Here is a 19,807-nt window from a genome sequence, read left to right as displayed (position 1 = left end):
AGGGGTGCATCTCTACGGAAACATTCAAAGAATTACAATCTCATCAACACTGATACCTCTGCCCTCACAAGATTACATCAAAGATAACGGCGTTTTGGGGGAGATAATATATTCATACCGGCACAGCTGCAGTATGGAAAAATGGTAGGAAAAAGCTCCCAAGGGGCAGTGGGGCAAACAGCAAGCAGACTACCACTGTCCCTAGGTTAGAGGATGTTAGCTTGGGCTGGCCTGAGGGCAGGGGGCGTGGAGAAGACCCTGGTTACTAAAACCAAAAAATGCAGCCAAACTCCTGCACCTGGTATTCAGGTTCACGGCAAAATGGCCTCCTGATCCTTCTTTACACTCCCCGCCCACCCTCCTTCTTAAGCAAGCCAGGCCTTAGCCTCCCTCAAAGGCTGGCTAGTCCCCAAATCTTTCATATACTTAATCATTTTTGTCTACCAGTTGTATCAGTTACCAAGAGAGGAAGGTTTTAGGGATCCCAACTATGAAGAGTCTGTTTACATTTCTTTTGTGTTCTCCCATTTTTTTAATTCATTCTTCTGCTGTTATTAAATGCATATACATGTAACACTGCTTATCTCTTCTTGATGAACTGCCCCCTTTATCATCATGCAATGCCTTGCTCTATTAACACACAGTCCTGAGGTCTTCTGGTTCTTAAATACCAGTCACACTAGCTTTTTTTTTTATGCGCACTGTTTGCATTGGCTATCTTTTCCTATCCTTTTATTTTCAATGTATTTCTGTATTTATATTTAAAGCATATTTCTTCTAAACAATATATAGTTGCTTTTTGCTTTTTTTAATCCAATCTGACATCTCTGCTTTTTAATTTAGGCTTTTAGTCCCTTTATACTTAATTTAATTATTGATATATTTGCAATCAAGTCTATTACCTTGGTATTTGATTTCTAATAAGCCCAACTACTCTGTTTTCTGTTTCTCCTGCTTTGACTTTTTTATGGGTGAATCGAGTATTTTTTACTTTATTTTTATCTTGTCCATTGACCTTTTAGTTAGACCTTTATTAATTTTTTTTTCCGGGGGGAGGTGATTGCTCTAGAGGTTATAATATGCATCTTTAACTTATCACAGTCTATCTTCAAGAAATAGTCAAATACTTCATAAACAATGTTAAGAACTTTCAAAGGTTTTCTGCCAATAACTACCTTCCTAATCCTTGGTGCCACTGTCAATTCCATATATGCAATAAGTATGCTATAATACTAAATTGCTATCATTTTTACTTTCAACAGCTAATAGTTTACAAAGAAATTTAAGTGTATGTGAATGCCTATGATTTTTTTTTAATGTACTCTATATTTTCCTTGCTTACTTTTTAAGGGATTCTTTCTTCTTTCTTAGAGAATGAGTTTTCTATCTGGTATCACTTCTCTTCTGCCTAAATAGTTTACCATTTCTTGGGTACAGGTCTCCTGGACACAAACTCTTACAACTTTTGTTTCTTTTTTAGTCTGATAACACCTTTTCTTCCACATTCCTTATTGACCGATGTTTTCATTACATAGAATTATATGGTTGATGGTGTTTCTTTCAGTACTTTAATGGCACTATTTCATTTTCATCTAGCCTCCAGTGTCCCTAAGAAGAAGTCAGCCAAAATTCTTACTGTTTTTCCTATGTATTACGTATGTATGTATGTATGTACGTACATACGTATGGATGTCTTTTTCTTTGGCTTCTCTTAAGATTTTTCTTTACCTTTGGCTTTTAGCAATTTGTTCATGTTCTGCCTATGTATGTTTTCCTTTATATTTATCCTGCTTGGAGTTCTCTGAGCTTTGGGGATTTGTGAGATGATGTTTTTTCTTAATTTTGGAAAATGCTCATCCATTATCCAAATATTTCTTCTATGCTATTCATTCTCTCTTTTTATTCTGGGACTCCAATAACACACGGTAGACTGTTCTATACTGTCGCACAGATCTCAGATGCAATGTTCCTTTTTCTCTTTCAATGCTTTTTTTTTACCTGTGTGTCTGGACAATTTCTATTACTCTGTTTTCAAATTATCTTTTGATTTCCTCTGCTTATAAGTCCAATAAAATAATTATTCATCTCTAATATCGTAGTTTTTCATTTCTAGCATTTCTATTTGACTCTTTTTATTTTAGAATTTCCATCACTGCTGAGGTTCATTCCTGTCATTCATGTTTCGCACAATATTCTTTAACATATTTATCATAGTTATTTTTAAGACCCTGTCTGACAATCTTGATCTCTGGGTCATCTCTGTATCTGGTTCTATTGACTACTTTCTCTCCTGATTATGGCTCATATTTTCTGATATCATAATTTTTTTTAATTCAGTGCTAGGTATTATATGAAAAAGACGATAAGAGACAAAGGTAAAAAAGGTTCACATTCGAAAAGGACACATCTCTTCTTCTAATAGGCTATTAGTTGTAGCATTAGTTTTCTATTCTTACTGTAACAAAATTACCACAACATTTGTGGATTACCCAACACAAATTTATTAGCTTACAGTTCTGTAGAAGTCCAACACGGGTCTGACTGGGTTAAAAACAAGGTGTCCGCAGGGCTGTGATCCTTCTAGAGAGTCCAGGGGAAAATCCATTTCCCTGCCCTTCCAGCTTCCAAAGGCCACCTGCATTCCTTGGCTTGTGGCCTTCTCTTCATCTTTAAAGTCAGCAATGATGCAACTCTGTGCCTTTCTTTGTAGTCACATCTTTCACTTTTAAGGATCCTTGTGATTACACTGGGCCCACCTGGGCAATCCCGGATACTCGCCCACCTTGAGGGCCTAAACTTAATCACAGGTGAAAAGTCCCTGCTATCACATAAGGTAACATTCACAGGTTCTGAGATTAGGATCCGGAAATCCTTAGGGGCTGTATTTTTCTTCCGTGTACAGTTGTCAACAAACCAAGGTATCAGTGTGTATAAATGACAGTCTCCTCTTGTCACTTCATAGTTTTAAGTTTCCAAGCTCTTTGAATCTCACTGGGATTAATTTTAGATAGAAGAAAATTTCACAACATATTCTGGAAAAGTTAAAACATTTTATTCTAAATCGTTCAAAAATCTTTTACCCCAAAGGGAGATTTTACATTTTCTATTCAGAAGAATTTGAAATTATGAATTAAAATGAAAGAAAATTATAACTTTAAGGATGACAGAATATACTAAACACACTTTCATCAGAGGACTTTTTGCACATACTCCTTCTCCCACAGACATTCCCTTAGGCAAACTTTCTTCCCTTTCCCCTTTCTCCATGAGGCTGATCCTGACTACAATATTTCAAACTGCCACCATGAGGCAAGGATCTTTGTTCACTGATACTTTAAAATACCTGGGACAATGCTTGGCACACAGAAGGTACACAGTAGTTGTTCTTTGAATGAATGACATATTAAAGACATATGAATAATTTATTTCAATGGGAAACAGCTATTTCCCAAACTAATATCTGCAGGGCATTATGAGAAGAACTTTCTTGTTACCTCATTTATACAGTACTTACTAGTCAAAGAAAGTGCTTCTCAACCTTGGCTGCTCATTAAAATAACCTCTAGAGGTTAAGCCATTTACAGATAGCTAGGCTACGTTGTCATCAGATCAGAAAACAATAAAATAATAAGGAAACAAACGGGGGATTGGCTTGGATACCTTTTATTGTTTTAAATAGTTGCACAGGTGACTTATGTTGGGAATACAACTACATCCATTTTTACACATTAGACTTTGAATGGGACCAGGTTTCTTACAGTGCTTCCCATAAGACAGTGTGAAAACAGATGCAGCCTCTTTAGATGTCATCAATTCAACTGAAGAAACACGAATAGATCATGGGTACTAACCAGGTGGTGGAGACACAGAGATGTATACAAAAGGGTCCCTGCTAGTGAGGCCCCCCTAAAAGGAGATGGGTTCTCCTTGGTCTAGCAGGTGCTTTTGGAGGATGGAGGTAAACACACGGTGTTCTGAAAACATGGAACATGGGTTTTGGTACCAATTAGAACATGGAAGGAGGGAGGAATAAGAAGAGAGGATCAGGGAGGGCTTGTCAGATAACTACTTGGTCAAGGAACTGTGGCTCTACTACAAGCAATTTGAGGAGGACTGACATATAAGGAAAAGCAAATTGTCTAGTTTTCACCAAAACATTTTGGAAAAGTCTAAAAGAACTGCATGTAATTTTTATAAAAATATGCCAAATAACAAAATTGCTCTTAAAATGTTTATGTAGAGAAAATAACTGAAAGAACCATGAAGAATTTGATGCCACTAAATATACTCTAATGATTTAAGTTTTGGGATCCATTAAATATAACTGTGCAAACTATAACTGAACTGATACTGAACAATTGAGCATAAGGTTAGAACACATGAGCGGGTGATCTGAGGTGAGGCTGGAGATCTAAGAAAGGTCTTGCTAACATGAAGGCTTCTGTTTGAAGGAATGGCCCTGGATTAGTCTTTGAATCCATCCTATTTAAGGATTAACTGCTAGTGCTAGCGATAGGGTCATACCTGGTACGATTACAAAGCTGCCAAGGCTGGATAAGATGCCCCCTCCCCTAAAATCCCCTTGTTTTTTGAATTGTCATGCATGCTTTTCATTTCTCCATAATCAAATTTCTCTTGACCCTAAAGTAATCTGAATGACCATCACCATCCTGGATAAACACAAATGGACTTCACTGGGCTCCTATAACAAACGGTATACAGAGCACACAGTCTTTCCACATTTCAAAGATTCGGAATTTAAGACATCTAGCCCCAAGGATTTGGATAAGGGATTATAAGTACTTTAAAGACAGCATTTACAATTGTCAGGCACTGTCCAAAGTGCTCTCCACATATTAGTTCATTTAATCTTTACAATAACCCTTTGAGGTAGTTACTATTATTATTTATTATCATCATCCCCAATTTACACATGAGGGCCCTAAAGCAGACAGGTTAAATAACTTGCCTAAAGTCATACTACTAGTAAATGGCAGAGCTGTGCTTCAAATCCAAGCCTCCTGGTGCCAAACATGTAAAACAGCCCTTATTCTCCTAACCAAGTTTTGATTTAGCCTTAATTGAAGCACTGTTTTATTTATATTATTTGGCCAAGTTTATATAGTGTATTTCCCCATCTCTAAAATGCCTTAGGTTATATAAATATATGTATTTTTTACATGTGATTTTACATCTAATCTTTCTAAGCAATGTCAGACAAGAGTCAATACTTTTAACTAATCAATTCACAGAAGTTGCAATCACATCAGATAATTACTTCCATCATCTTGAAGTGGTATAGCAATCCTTATAAACGGCATATTTAGGGAAATCATGGAAGGTCTGATAATTAATTCCCTATTTTTACATATAAATGTCTATGTTGGGATCCTTTTCAGAACATCAAACAAAGGCATCAGAATAAGAAACAACCAGCAAAAAAGTTAGAACAAGTATTCCTTTGAAACTTGCAGTATATACCAAGATAAGTTGGTGACATTTTATATACAGAATGATCAGACATAAAGCTTGATCTAACCTAAGTGTGACATGTATAGTGACATCAGCATGCACAAGACTTCTGCTTCAATTGTTTCATTTAATCATTACAGTTCTGTGGACATCCCAAAATAAACATGTCTCAAACTGGGAACATATTAACTTTCCCCAACTCTCATTAACTAATTATATCACAATGTACCCAAAAAGTTAAGCAAGAAACTACAGAGTCATCATCTACAACTCTCTTTCCCTGAAAGAGTTTTCCCCTAAATTCTTTCCAAAGGTCTCTTAGATATATTTATGCTGTAAAACATTCCTATTTTTAAGGCTCTTGTTGCACTTTGCAAAAGGAATACATCCTTTCATGATGACAAATACAGGGTAAAATACAACTCATGCTCTGTCTGTATTATTTCAATTGATAAAGCTATTAGTCCAATAAATGAAATAGGTAGATTCTGAAAAATTCAAGCACTGAAATTCTCTATTATAAATCACCTTCAACAAGTAACTTCAAGCTTTGACCTCAAGTCTGAGTGCTTAAATGGCTTGGGTTCACACCAGCTCTAGCACTAACTCTCTGGACCTGGGGGAGGTCTGTTAACCTCTCTGTGCCTCAAATGCCCCATCTATAAAATGGGATAATTTTATAGACTACTTTTATAAGACTGTAGAATGCTTAGAACAGTGTGTGGCAAACAGTATGTATGTGCTACTGTAGATTTCATTTATTAAACATCTGCTATATGCATTACACCTGCTATTTCATTTAATCACAGTCTTACAAGTCAAATATTATCATCATTTTACAGATGAGAAAAGAGACTCAAAAAAGTTAAGTAACCTGGTCAAAATCATACAGCTAAGGAAGTGATGGAGTTGGGATTCAAACCCAGGTTTGCATGGTTTTATAGCCCATAGTGTTTTACTGAATCATGCCACCTAATTTTAACAGTAGAGAATTATACAGAAGTTATATCACACGCTTTTCAGAAAAGAGACTATATGTGCAAGATTTGTTAAGACAATTCTTTTCAAAATTAGTAATACATCTTAAGTGAGAAAGAAAACATGAGGTGACTCATTGAGTAAATCTTTATCTCACAGGCTTTAAAATTATGAAGTCAAGAATTAAAACTGGGGGTTTGATAATCCACATATCCACTTTTTAGAAACCCCATCACATAGTCTACATTTTAGTAATGCACCTCCTTCCCTGGCCCTGGTATGTTCACTCTCTGCAGCATCTGTCACAGCCATGAATGGTTGATCCTAAGTGCTGCTGTGGTCTTCTCGATGCTATGAAGCAGATGGCAGCGCTAAATCCAAATGATGTAGTACATGTCCCTGGTGGACTCTGTTTCCATATACCATCATTATTCTACAATTCCTCAGTGATAAATCTCATGTATTCTCGAGAACATTAAAGAGAGAATTGACAGTGGCAACTGATTTATTGCCTCTCGCATGCTGGTATCCTGCTCTTGTGTTTCCACACATCTGTGGCAATCATGCATGAAGATTCCACATGGTGAGCTCAGGGGTTCTGTTATTCTCTATGTTTAGAGGGAAACATTTTTTTTACCAGTTGCTTTCCAGTTAAGCAAGAGAACATGGGCGTGACCTTAAAGAAAACTGGGTATGAGGCCTGGATGTCATTTATTAGCTACATCAAGTTGCTCGCTTCTCTGAGTATCAGTTTCCTTATTTGTAAAATTAAGGACTGACAATCTTACAGAAGTTCTTGGGAAAACAAAATGAACTAATAGGTGAGAGAGCAGTTACAGTAATTCTTGGTAAGCACACAGTAGATACTTGATTCCTAAAAAGTTTGATGAAATATAAACAACAATTTTTCCTTTTCTTTTTTACTAGTTTAATTCTAAGGAATTTCCTGATGAAGCCACACAACTTCTTAGGTTATTTTCATACAGTCTAACTAAGATCAAGTTTAGTAGAAGGATGATGTAACTCAGCTCAAAGCCCACCCATGGTTCTCAGAATCATTCAAACTCTCACTTTCCATCAGTGTTGCACAATAGCTGTCCTTTTAACTGACGACACCAATGCTGAGTGCAGCATTTGCCAAACTTCAGCCATCCAGGTAAGGCGCTCAGGACCTCTGCCATTCATGCATACCACATATCCTATTAGTGACTAAACACTCTCCACATGGATTTCCTTTTAACTTAAATTTATTTTAATTGAATTGTAAGTGACAGTCATAAAAACATGACCTTGTATGCAAATTACACTTTTCTAATACCATTAAAATCTAACCAAAAATTTAAAAGTCTGTCAATGTACCATCCGAAATCATCTTGTGAAAACATCAACAATATGTTCTACTCTGAAAACACACGCGTACAATGGAAAGAAAACTGACTTTGCTATCAGTAGTGTCATGAAGTGTATGACTTGGGCCACTTAATTTAAACTTGTTCTGAGATGCAGTTTTCTCAGAATTAAAATTGGATGATAATATCCACATTTTAAGGTTAAAATTAAGATCAGAGGCTACATAGGAACATGCATGCAAGCGCACACACACACTGATGTGACTGACATGCTGCGGCAGATGGTCGACACATGGTCATTAGTATTAACACAAATACATGTGTGAGCACTTGGACTGTTCCTTCCCTTTCCCCTGTCTGGGGTTGGAAGGCGTGGTTTCATTTATTCACCACACCCCTTCCTCTCCCCACCCCCCCATCACAGGGTCCCTGATGGAGAATTTAGGTATTTACAAGCATACAGTGCAATCTGGGTTGGTCTATTGTTTGTCAATATCTACCCAAAACTGGGGTCAACAGAGAAGAATGTGTATGTTGATAGCTTATAATGCTGTTTGTGCTAAGAGGTCCCTTCAGTTGTGTAGCAAGCAGCTGAAAATCAAAAGACCAAGCTTGGTAAGAACACATCTGATAAAAATTTTATAGGGCATGCTTAATGAACTTCTTAATGCAGACCAAATCATTATTACTTTTAAAAGTCCAAAAAATGAGCCCTGATAGAATAAAGCAAGGTTTTCCAAAAGACAGTTTTACTAATATTTAAGTTGATGTATCTTAACTTGAACTACAGGTCACAGTTTCCAAAGTGAGAATTCCAAGTTACATTCAGATCTCCACAGGGCAGTCCTTACGAAGACCTGATAGGGCACGTGATGCTCAAGCTACCAACAGAAGCAACGACAAACTAGAGAGCAGGGCACACAGCAACATTTATTTTAGTCTCATTGCTTTCCCTGGGTGTGGCATTTGAAAACACACCAGGAGAGCTCCCAGCTTCTGAAAAGTTCCATTACTCTGTCTATTTGGATAAAGGGGCTCAATAGTTGTTTTGCCATAAAACAAGTCAATGATGTTTTAATTTTAAAAAAATTTCTTAGCTGTGTATTAGTTTCTAGAGTCAGACAAAAATCTAGGCTCAAGTACTTCTCAGCTGTGTGTTCTTCGGAAAGCTGCTACACATCTCTATCCGCAGCTTCCTCAAACGGAAAAACCTACCTTGTAGGGTCCTTATGGAAATTGTAGATAATGGATACAAAGCACATAGATAGCTAAGAGTGGGCCTTAATAAGTTCTGCAAACATGGCAGCTGTTAGTTCTAATTCTTTTTTCAGTAAAGTGTCAAAAAAAAAAAAAAAAAAAAAAAGACATTTTGGAAGATGAAACGGAATACGTACTTGAAAGTACAGACCAAACCACAAAGTGCTATGGGATATTAGTGCATTGGTACTAAACCCATAACAGAAACTAAATAATAGCCATCCACATTTCGAGGAGTTATGAGCATTTTTTTGAGGCCCTTTTAAAAAGTTTAGAATGAAATGGATATATTTACCAAGGGTTTCTGGGAATCAGAGCTATGATATCTGTGAAAGCTCAAGTCACGTCAGGGCAGGGGCAGCTTTTTTATTCATGATAGCTATTCTGAGGCTGTGTATACTTAGGAAGTAATAGATAACTATTTTGAGTCAACGTATATTAGAACCATTCCAATACTGTAAAGAATAGTTTACATTTCTGCTCACAATTAATTGTGTTGACAGCTTGTTACTCATTAGATGTGTGGAGTTAGATAAATAATGCTTTTGTTTCACACTTCGCTTTAGTGTTACAGAGGCCATTACAAAAATCAGTGGGGAAATGCAGATGAACTATATGGGAATCCTCTATCTCTCTGCAGGGATTCTCATTTGTACTCTCATTTTAATAGAAGGTATTTGAAAATGGTAAGAAAAAATTCCTAACTTGTAAAACCTTCTGAGAGAAACTGTTGTTGCTGCAGCACATGAGTGTTATAACAAGTTTATGGCTTATGAAGTTTAAACATCATTACTAAAAAGACCCCTTCCAGACAGTGGATAACATCCAGTGGGCAGCCATCCCCCCTGCTGCTCTCCATCCGTCTTCGTTTCAGGCGGGCTATCTCTGCTCAGCTCACTACCTCCCAGTATTTATCACCAACATTGGTGCTGACCATCCCCATAAAGAGAAGCCCATGGACCTGCCACGTTTCAAGTGTTCAACAGCCACACATGCTAGCAGGTGCCATACTGGACCGCAGTTTTAACTTATGCTCAGTGTTCTGTTACATCGTGGTGTCTCAAGTAGCAATTTCAGAATAGCTTTGATCTCTAAAAGATCAGGTGGAAAACTCTGTGTTAACTTTGAACTACAAGTATAGCATAGAATTTACTTTCAAATTTTGAACTGAGAGAATTATTGAAGCATGAAATGAACTGTATATAACTTGAAGTGTAAAATCAAGAAATTTTAGATTGCAGAACACCAGGTGTCACATGGCATTACATGTTAGTAAAATACTGAGGCTGTATGCTTCTGGAGAACAGTGGCAGTGAATGTTATTCACTGAAGGGTCTAACGTAAAATTGGAAAAACAAAGTTCTTAATTTCACTACTCAGCTTACAAACAATATACAGCATGAACAAAATTCATATGTCTCATTAAGGTTGTTAAAGTCTGACAAGGCTGCTAGTTCAGGCTGAAGACTAATTCCTGAGGGATTCGAAAGTATTACAAAGTATTAGATTTTGGAATGCTGTATATGGGAGATATTATAGCTCCAGCAACTGAAATCAAAATCATGACAAAAGGCGGGTTGAAAGGCAAAGGAGCAGAATACAAAAGAGAATGCTTGGGCCCAAGGTATACGTGTACCACTCAGCCCTGTAAGTCTGGATAAGCAACTTAACCTCTCTGAAACCCCAGGCAAGGGAAGGATATGCTGTCTTAGTTTTCTGCCAGGCTGCTAGGGAATTTATTGTCTGACAGTTTCAGAGGCAAGAAGGATTACTTCTTCCCAGGGTTGGTAGCACACCGGCTGGTTTTTCCGTCTCACGGTGATGTCCTCTCCTTTCTCCAGTGGGTTCTTTTGACTTCTGGTTTTCTCTGGGGCTTGGTGTCACTATGTCTGAATTTCTTCTGCTTATAAAAGACTCCTGTCATCCAGATTAAGGCCCACCCTCATTTGGGCTATACCTTAACCAAAATAACAACTTCGAGAGGTCCTACTTACAGTGGGTTCACATCCACAGGAAAGCAGATCAAGGTAAGACCCAGAACATGTGTAAGTTGGGGCACCTAATTCAATCCACCACATATGCTTAGGCCTGAAGTTAAGGATATTACAGGAAATGCTGAGAGGGGAGAGGGAATTTATGTAAACCCATGGCATAGTGCTAAACACACTATAAACACTCAATAACTGAAGATGAGTCAAGAATTTGCTATCCTAATTTATATTATATTCCTAATTCTCACACATGATATATAGCATTATGCTTAAACTATAATATATATGCAGAAAACCACTTCTCACTCCTAATATACATAATACAGCTGCTGAGTTTCAGCCAACAGTGGAGGAGCTGCTTGGTTACACCTGGAACTGCTGGTCTCGGCCTCTAGGCCACCTGCCAATCTAGCCTCTACACTCGTCTAATTCATGTCTCCAAATCCAAGTCTGAACACACCATGCTCTGCATGGAACTCCTCGGTGGTTCCCCACAGCTGCCCCAGGATCAAGTCTGGCCTCGCTAAGCAGGGAATGCAAGGTCACTCGTTCTGCATTAGCTCTCTTCCCCCACCTGGGCGTCACACTCTTGCTCTGCAAGATCCTCTACAGTTCCTAAACAAAACGTCTTGAGTCATGCCTATGTGCCTTGCTGTTCTTGCTGGGTGAAACGCCTCGCCCTGTGTGCACCCCTAGGGGCTCCTGCTAATCCTTCATGGGAAGCTAAGACGCACTTTCCCAGTGAAACATCCCCAAGTTTCCCAACCAGAGTTGAGCACTGACTTCTTATGGCTATACTGAAAATTTCTTCTAACTTCTCAGGTTGATTCCCATGTTACATTGTATTTAAATATTTATATCTATTTCCTACTAGCCTATGAGCTTTTCAAGGCTAGGGTCTCTGCCTTAATAGTCCTTGTATCCCCAGCATTAAGTACAGTGCTTAGCACAAGGTGGACACTGAGTAAAGGTTTGGTGAATAAATGAGCACAGGAGATGAATGCTTGTCATCGATCATCAATATATTATCAGAGCTTAGAGTAGAAGGACCGTGAGCTTTGTAAGTCTGGGTTTACATTCTGGATAAGCATTTACTTGTCTGAGCCTCAGTTTCTTCATCTGTAAAATAGGTATAGTATCTTTTGCTATGGTCAGTTGGATTAAATAACACATGTAAGTAAAGGATTAAACTCAATCCCTGAACTGGCGTAGATGCTAAATAAATGTGAGCTTTGTCTTGATTTCTCTTGGTTTACCAGGGGTCACATGATATCACTTCTCTTTTCATGACAGATCACAGCATTCAGTAGGGTAAACTGCTTTAAATGCAATTATTCAAATAAAATATCAAAATATAAAGTTATTTGGACTGTAATCATTTATTGCACATGTACTATTAAAAAACCTTAGCTCAGCTTCCACATCTATTGACTAGAGATAATTATACTGACTGCATAGGGGTGAATTGGTAACTATGAAAATCAACTGAAATCAAGTGTATAAAGCACTAGCATGGTACCTGGTACAAAGGAGGTAATTAATACATATTAGATTCCTTCTCTTATCACCACAAAATGAATCAAACTGTAAACATCACTCTGTCAAGTTGTTCATAAACCATGCATACTGTTCATGAAATAACATGCACCTGCATTTGGAAGTCCAGCACATGGAATACTATACAGATCTAAAAGAAAAGCACACCGCGACTCTAGAAGTGCCCAGGGCCAAGGCAGTGTGCGGCCTGAGTGACACCACTTAGGGGCTATTGTGGGCACGCGTACACGCTGCAACCTCGTTACCCCACCTCCTCCTGTACAGGAAGAGCATCTGCCTTCAAGGACTGCTGGGAGGAATTATGTGTTCACACGACCCAGACTCAAGGACTTAGGAAACCTAATGAAACAGTGATGCACACACAGGTTGCACTCAGCAATGTGGGCATGGAAGACTTATTTAGACTGAAGATCAAGATAATTGCTGCAATTTGTTTTTAAACAAAATTAGGGAAGGATTCATTTACTTATAAAGAGTACACATCTTTGAGTTACAAGATCTGGCTTAGAACTTCACCTTGCACTTACTCTGAGATTTTTGGCAAATTACTTCCTCCCATGCTCCTTTTCCTCAGCTATCAAATGGCAACAGCTCTGCAAACTTCACCAAGTTGCTGGGTTACTTAAATTAGATTCTATATGGCAAGCCTTGCCCTGCTACATGCCAGGCAGTAGCCGCAATAAATCAGGAAAGTTTCTCCCCCCACCACATTAAAGGATACAAACATGATGTGCAAGGTTTCCACTAAAAAGGACCATTTGATACCAAAGTATGAAGGCTAATTGTTACAAGTCATATAAGAAAAAAAATGTCATGAGCAGAAATTACAAAAAAAAAAAATGCTTTTAGATTCCTGTCAACCTCAGTGCCAGAGTTAACACAAAAAAACACCTATCTGTTCAAAGCTTAACTGGCATCATAGGACTCCAACAAAGTTGCATTTAAGCTTCTTCAAAATAACCACACTGTCCATTTTTATTAGTGCTTTATGATCACTCTAAAGTCAATATTTTGGTTTTGTACATGTCTATCTTTGTTATCTACAGGAATTTTAAATACAAAGCAAAAGGTTTCTAGGCACTTAAGAAAATATTCTGAACAGAATAAACACTGATTTCATCTATCAATAAACATCAAGGTATATTATCGGAAGTAGTAAATAGAAAGCTCTGTTTTGTCTCTGATAACTTACTTCTGGGTAAACACTTCTTCAGAAAATGAAGGAGAACTGTCTCATTATTCACAAATAGAAATATGAAATTGTTGGAAAACAGAAGCACTACTGCTACAAAACTGAAATATTCTATGATTATGAAACAAAACCACAGGCTCTTTCTTACCCAGGTACTGACAATACAGGATATTTATGCAACATTTATGATGTGATTTTTGGCTTTAAGACTTGATTATTCTCAGATTTTATAAGTCCTTGTTCCTCCTCAGAATATACTGAACACCTGAGTCAAATTTTTAGAATAGATACAATTTCAATTTTTATTTCCCAATCCTGATTGCTTTAAAGTTCCAGTAAATTTGGGTGGGCTAATCCACGCTAGTTGGTAGGGCAGATAGTAGTTCTCCAGTGAAAATCAACGCAAAACAAGCTAAGACAAACTACCCCCACGGGTCAGTTATCGTCCTTTCTCTTAGAGTATGTGTAACGCAGACAGACATAAGCATCTGTTGCGGGGTCTCGTGGTAAAGAGGGGCTCTTACCTTTGGACTGAGGTGCTGTAGCTGTTATCGTAGGAATCATAACTCTGTTCATCATAAGCAGTACCATATCCATCATCATAGTCCTAAAACGGAACAGGAGAAGCACCAGAACGTAAGCGTGGTTTCTGGGAAGAACCACTCTGCTTTTTGGTTAATCTTTATTAATTCAGGTAGCATTTAACTATATGTTAAATTATATTTTAGAAACAATAGGAGTTATATGCGGAAAAATGGCAGGTTAAGAATATCCAAAAATTCTCTACGAAAGCAATGAGAAAACAGGAAAAACTCAAATTCAACATTTTCTGCTATCTAGAAATTAACCATAAGCATGGAGTGATTCAAGGAGCGTTTATTCAGAAAAATCAGCTGAACCCTGGTAAGAAGAGTGAGTTTATGGCCTTTTCACTTGTCCTATTCCCACCCTCTCTCCTGGCTCTGTGGATACCCTGAAAACCCACAGCTCTCAGTCAAGGTGGACACCAGCAGGCTAGCGGCCTCCAGGGAGGGCAAAGCAGGGCCGCAGCACCTTCCAGGCCACATTCTCAGAGAACCGTCCTTATTTTACCTTACTTGAACTTACCCGTGCAAAAAGCCCTTTTCCACAGGTGTTTGTCAAAAACTCCGAGAGGCAATTGTTTAACATGCCGGCTGCCTGAGGTGATAGATGAAAACTGGCACAAAGAATAAGCCAATCAAAAGGCTGAAGAGGAAAGTGGGGGAATGAGATGTCCATAGGGACTGTGCCAAACTCCGACATATTCCTGGAAATCTAGAGGGCCACGCACCATGCACGTGCAGGCCCTGAGAGGGCCCTTAGTGTTCTCCTTGGAGTCTGACCATTAAGTTCTATGCAAGGAGGAAATGAAAGCTTGGAGGGAAATTTAGAGCTGTTAAGACATATATTAAATATGATGTTAGAACTCAAATCACCATCCACTATGAAATTGGACTAAGAGCAAATTAAACCCAAGTAGACAGAAGAAAAGGAAATAATAAAGATTAAGACCTGAAATAAATGAAAGAGAAAAGAAAAATAACAGAGAAAATTAACAACATCAAAAGTTTGTTCTTTGAAAAGATAACAAAATTGAAGAAAAAAACAAACAAAAACTTTGGTTAGAATGACCAAGGAAAAAGTGAGAAGACTCAAATTACTAAAATCAAGAATGAAAGAGGGGACATTATTGGCAACCTTACAGAAATGGAAAAGATTATAAGGGAATGCTATGAAATCTGTATGCCAACATATCTGGTAATCTAACTAAAATAGATAAATTCCTAGAAAGACACAACATACCAAAACTGGGTCAATAATAAGCAGAAAGCACAAGTAGACACAACAGTATAAGTAGACATATAACAACTAAAGAGATCAAATTAGTAATAAAAAATTTCCCACAAAGGAAGTCCAGGAGAAGGTAGCTTCATTGGTGAATTTTAACATATGTTTGAAGAGCTTACACCAATCCTTTACACATTCTTCCCCAAAAACAGAAGAGGAGGCAAAACTTCACACCTCAGTTTCCATGAGGTCAGTAGTATCTTAATACCAACCCAGACAAAGATATAATAATAAAAGTCCTGACCAATATCCCTTGTGAATATAATGCAAAAATTCTCAACAAAATTGTAGCCAAACGAATCTACCAGATTATAAAAAGGAGTATACACCATGATCAAGTGGTTTTATCCCAGGACTGTAAAGTGGGTTTAATACATGAGAATCAATCAACACAATACAGCATATTAACAGAATCTAGAACAAAAACAACACATGTGCCTAAGACATGCAGAAAAGGCATTTGACAAAATCCAACACTCTTTCCTAATAGAAACACTCAACAAATTAAGACTAGAAAGAACTTCCTCAATCTGATAAAGGACATCTAGAAGAAACTCATTTCACTTAATGGTGAAATACTGAAAGTTTTCCCCCCAAATCAGGAAGTAGATAAGGATGTTTCCACTCTAAATTTCTATTCAACATTGTACTGGAGGTTCTAGCTTGGGCAATTGGGCAAAAAAATGAAACAAAAGGCATAAAGATTGGAAAAGAATAAAACCATCTCTATTTCAGGTGGCATGATCTTATATACATAAAAGTCTAAGAAATCCACAAAATGTCTAACAGAACTGATAAATAATTTCAGGAAGATACAGGATACAAAAAACGTATGAAAATCAATTATCAGTCCATATACTATCAATGAAGAATCAGAATATAAAATTAAAGAAACAATTTCATTTACCATAGCACCAAAAAGAATAATTTGCTTAAGAAAAAAAGTTAGCAAAAGAGGTGCAAGACTAGTATGCTGTTGCAGTTAGGATGAATAACGGAGCCCAAAGTTCCCCTGGACATGGTATCTGGAACCTATGAATGTTGCCGTATATGAAAAAATGGACTTTGCAATCTGATTAAATTAAGGACTCCGAGATGAGATTATCCTGGATACCCAGGTGTGTGGGCCCTAAAGGTAATCAAAAGTGGCCTCAAGAGAGGGAGCTGGACGGGGATCTGACCACAGAAGCTGGCAAGTGAAACAAGATGCCATGCTGCTGGCTTTGAAAATGAAGGAAGGGACCAGGAACCAAGGAATGAATCTCTCGAAGCTGGAAAAGGCAAAGAAGCAAATCCCACTCAGAACCTTCAGAGGGAGTGCAGCCCTGCCAAGACGTGATGTTTAGCCCAGTGAAACTAATTTTGGACTCTGTCCTCTAGAAATGTCCTCTAGAAAATAAATTTGCATTGTTTGAAGTAACCAACTTTGTTGTAATTTATTATAGCATCCAAAGGAAATGAACACAGTGAAAACTACAAAACATCCTTGAAACAAATTAAAGAAGACCTAAATAAATGAAGAGACACCCCATGCTCATGAATCAGAAGACGTAACATGCTCGAAATTCACCTACAGATACAACAGAATCCCTGTTAAAATCCAAGCTAGCTATTTTGCAGAAACGGACAAGCTCATCTTCAAATTCAAATGTAAACGCAGGGGACTCATAACAGCCAAAACAATCTTGATAAAGAACAAAATTAGATGATTCACACTTCCCAATTTCAAAACTTATTAGAAAACTACAATAATCAAAACAAGTAGTTAGTGGAGTAGATATACAGATCATGAAATAAGTCCAGAAATAAACCTTTACATTTACGGTCAATTGATTTTTCAAGGGTGCCCAGACAATTCAATGGGGGAAAGAACAGTCTTTTCAGTAACTAGTGCTGGAACAACTGGATGTCAACACGAAGTTAGACCCCTACACCTCATACCATATACAAAAATTAATTCAAAATGGATCATATATGTAAGTATAAAAGCTAAAAGTACAAAACTCTAAGAAGAAAACTAGGTGTCAATCATCATGATTTTGGATTAGTCAATGGTTTCTTAGATATGACACCAAAAGCAAAAGCAACCAGAGGAAAACAAACAGATAAATTGGGCTTCATTACAATGCAAAACTTTTATGTAAAAGTACACTATCAAGAAAGTAAAAAGACAATGGACAGAGTGGAAGAAAATATTTGCAAATCATGTATTCGATAAGGATTTAGTACCAAAATACAGAATTTCCACAACTCAACAATAAAAAGACAAAACAAGAACAAAAGTCACCCTTCTAGTTCCACTGGGGGCAAACTTCAAACTGGGGACCTTCTGCAGATGTGATAACAAGCACACTATAGTTATTTTTAAAATACTGTGGGACTCAAAAAAGTTCAGAAAAATAATTACTCAAAGATTAAATCAAATATATGTTACTCAATGGCACCTAAATCCATGAAAGTGTGAATCCCACCCTACCCTTCACTCCTAAGAGACCAGGACTAGTCCATTACCTAGTGAGTCTTCGGGTTTATCGTTATTTACTTAATATTTAAATAAGCCTGGACATAATATCAAGCACAAGTATCTTGAAACACTAGCATTATCAATACCAATCAATTTATATGACTGCAGAGAATACACTAAAACTCTTGACGTAGAGACATATGGTCTAGGGGAAGGAGAAAGGTCCTGGAGACAGAGGGGCTTCTGCGATTTACTACCAGTGACTTCAGACAGGCTCATTTACTTACCAGAACCTGTTTCTTTATCTGTAAAATGGGAATCCTAACAAGTACCTTGAAGGAATGAGAACTTATATATACATAAAGTGTGCATATATTGCAGTGCAATGACTGGCCTGTATTAAGAACTTCGTAAGGGATAGCTGACATTACCAATTATTACAGTACAGCATTACCCACACAAAACTTTCTCCTGGGTTTCTAATGTAACACAACTCACAGATCAAGGACATCAGAAGCCATAACATGCAATGGTATGAGCCAAATGACTACTTTTAAAGTGGATATGGTTATTCTCTTTGAAAACACATCTACTAAATATCAGACCTCAATTTACTTAATTTAGGACTACTAAAGTATTAATATAAAGGGAAAGCACTGTCTTTTTAGGAGAAAGGCTTAAGTAATTTTTGTTTGATCATCTATATTTTTAAAATGATTTTTTACAAAGGAGGAACTGAATATTTGCTGAAGTTTGCATAGCTTTGTGAAGTTTGCTGTGTTCTATAGCTTGGATACAAGATGGACATAGATCCCTGAAAGAAACACACAGTAGAATAGAATATAAAATGAATACTCATTAAACGGGGTAAGAGGCAGAATAAAAGTCAGGAAAATAGTTAAAACACATTTGCAAACCATAGTGTCCTTCACATTAGGTAAAGCTGGATTCTTAAATTGGCTATGATCTTTCAGTGGCCAATGCAAAACGGAGAAAGCTATCAGACAAGGTACAATCAATCAAACAAAAGCTTTTGAGATGATTTTAGTTATGAGCTAAGCAGCAAAAGGAATTAGTGAATTAATAGAAGCTGGCATCTCCTAATGAAAGGAGCAACCTTACTTAATTCAAAACCCTTACTTACTTAGCACCTACATACTATATACTGGGCATGGAGATAAGAAGGCATGGCCCCTACTATCAGTAACCTAAAACATGATGGGAATCAATAAGACAAGTAAAGCAGCGATCACAGCACTCTGAGAAAAGTACCCTAAGTAGGATGTATATATATGGATCCCAATAGTAGAGAATAACCACCTACAATACAAAAGGAATTATAAAAGGATTCAAAGGGAGGGTCACAAATGGGTTCCTTCGTAGACTCTGATCTACTTCAAGACAGGGACTGAGTTCTACAAATGCATGTTGAGTGCTTGAAGAGAACAATAAACAACCAAACTAAGACGGCAGGTTCTTGCAGGGAACCCTTTATACCAAAGGACTAATCTAGAAGTTCTCAAACCACCCCCACCACTGCTGCTCAACTCCCCTGAGGCATATGACAGTTCAGTCACAGCAACTCAAATGTAGTCATCACTGCTCAACTAATTTGGATGGGCAAGACTAATTATGAAGCGCAGCTTACTTTCCATGATGGCTTTGTTATTTCAAAGAA

The 19,807-nt window shown here is 37.5% G+C and overlaps 1 protein-coding gene across 3 annotated transcripts in view; it reads right to left on the bottom strand.

Moving 5' to 3' along the window:
* KHDRBS3 (KH RNA binding domain containing, signal transduction associated 3) overlaps nt 1-19,807 on the bottom strand; it is a 184,481-nt gene that overhangs the window by 29,667 nt on the left and 135,007 nt on the right. For all 3 annotated transcript variants that reach the window (XR_005211668.1, XM_037803225.1, XM_037803226.1), the window contains one exon: nt 14,321-14,403. Coding sequence is in view for 2 of the 3 variants with exons in the window: in XM_037803225.1 (XP_037659153.1) it covers nt 14,321-14,403 (83 nt within the window). In the remaining variant the exon portion in view is untranslated. The remainder of the gene's footprint in view (nt 1-14,320; nt 14,404-19,807) is intronic.

Source organism: Choloepus didactylus, chromosome 14 (assembly GCF_015220235.1).
Source record: "Choloepus didactylus isolate mChoDid1 chromosome 14, mChoDid1.pri, whole genome shotgun sequence".
Taxonomy (NCBI): domain Eukaryota; kingdom Metazoa; phylum Chordata; class Mammalia; order Pilosa; family Megalonychidae; genus Choloepus; species Choloepus didactylus.
The sequence above is the reverse complement of the archived record's forward strand: the minus strand, read 5'-3'. Positions and strand labels throughout refer to the sequence as shown.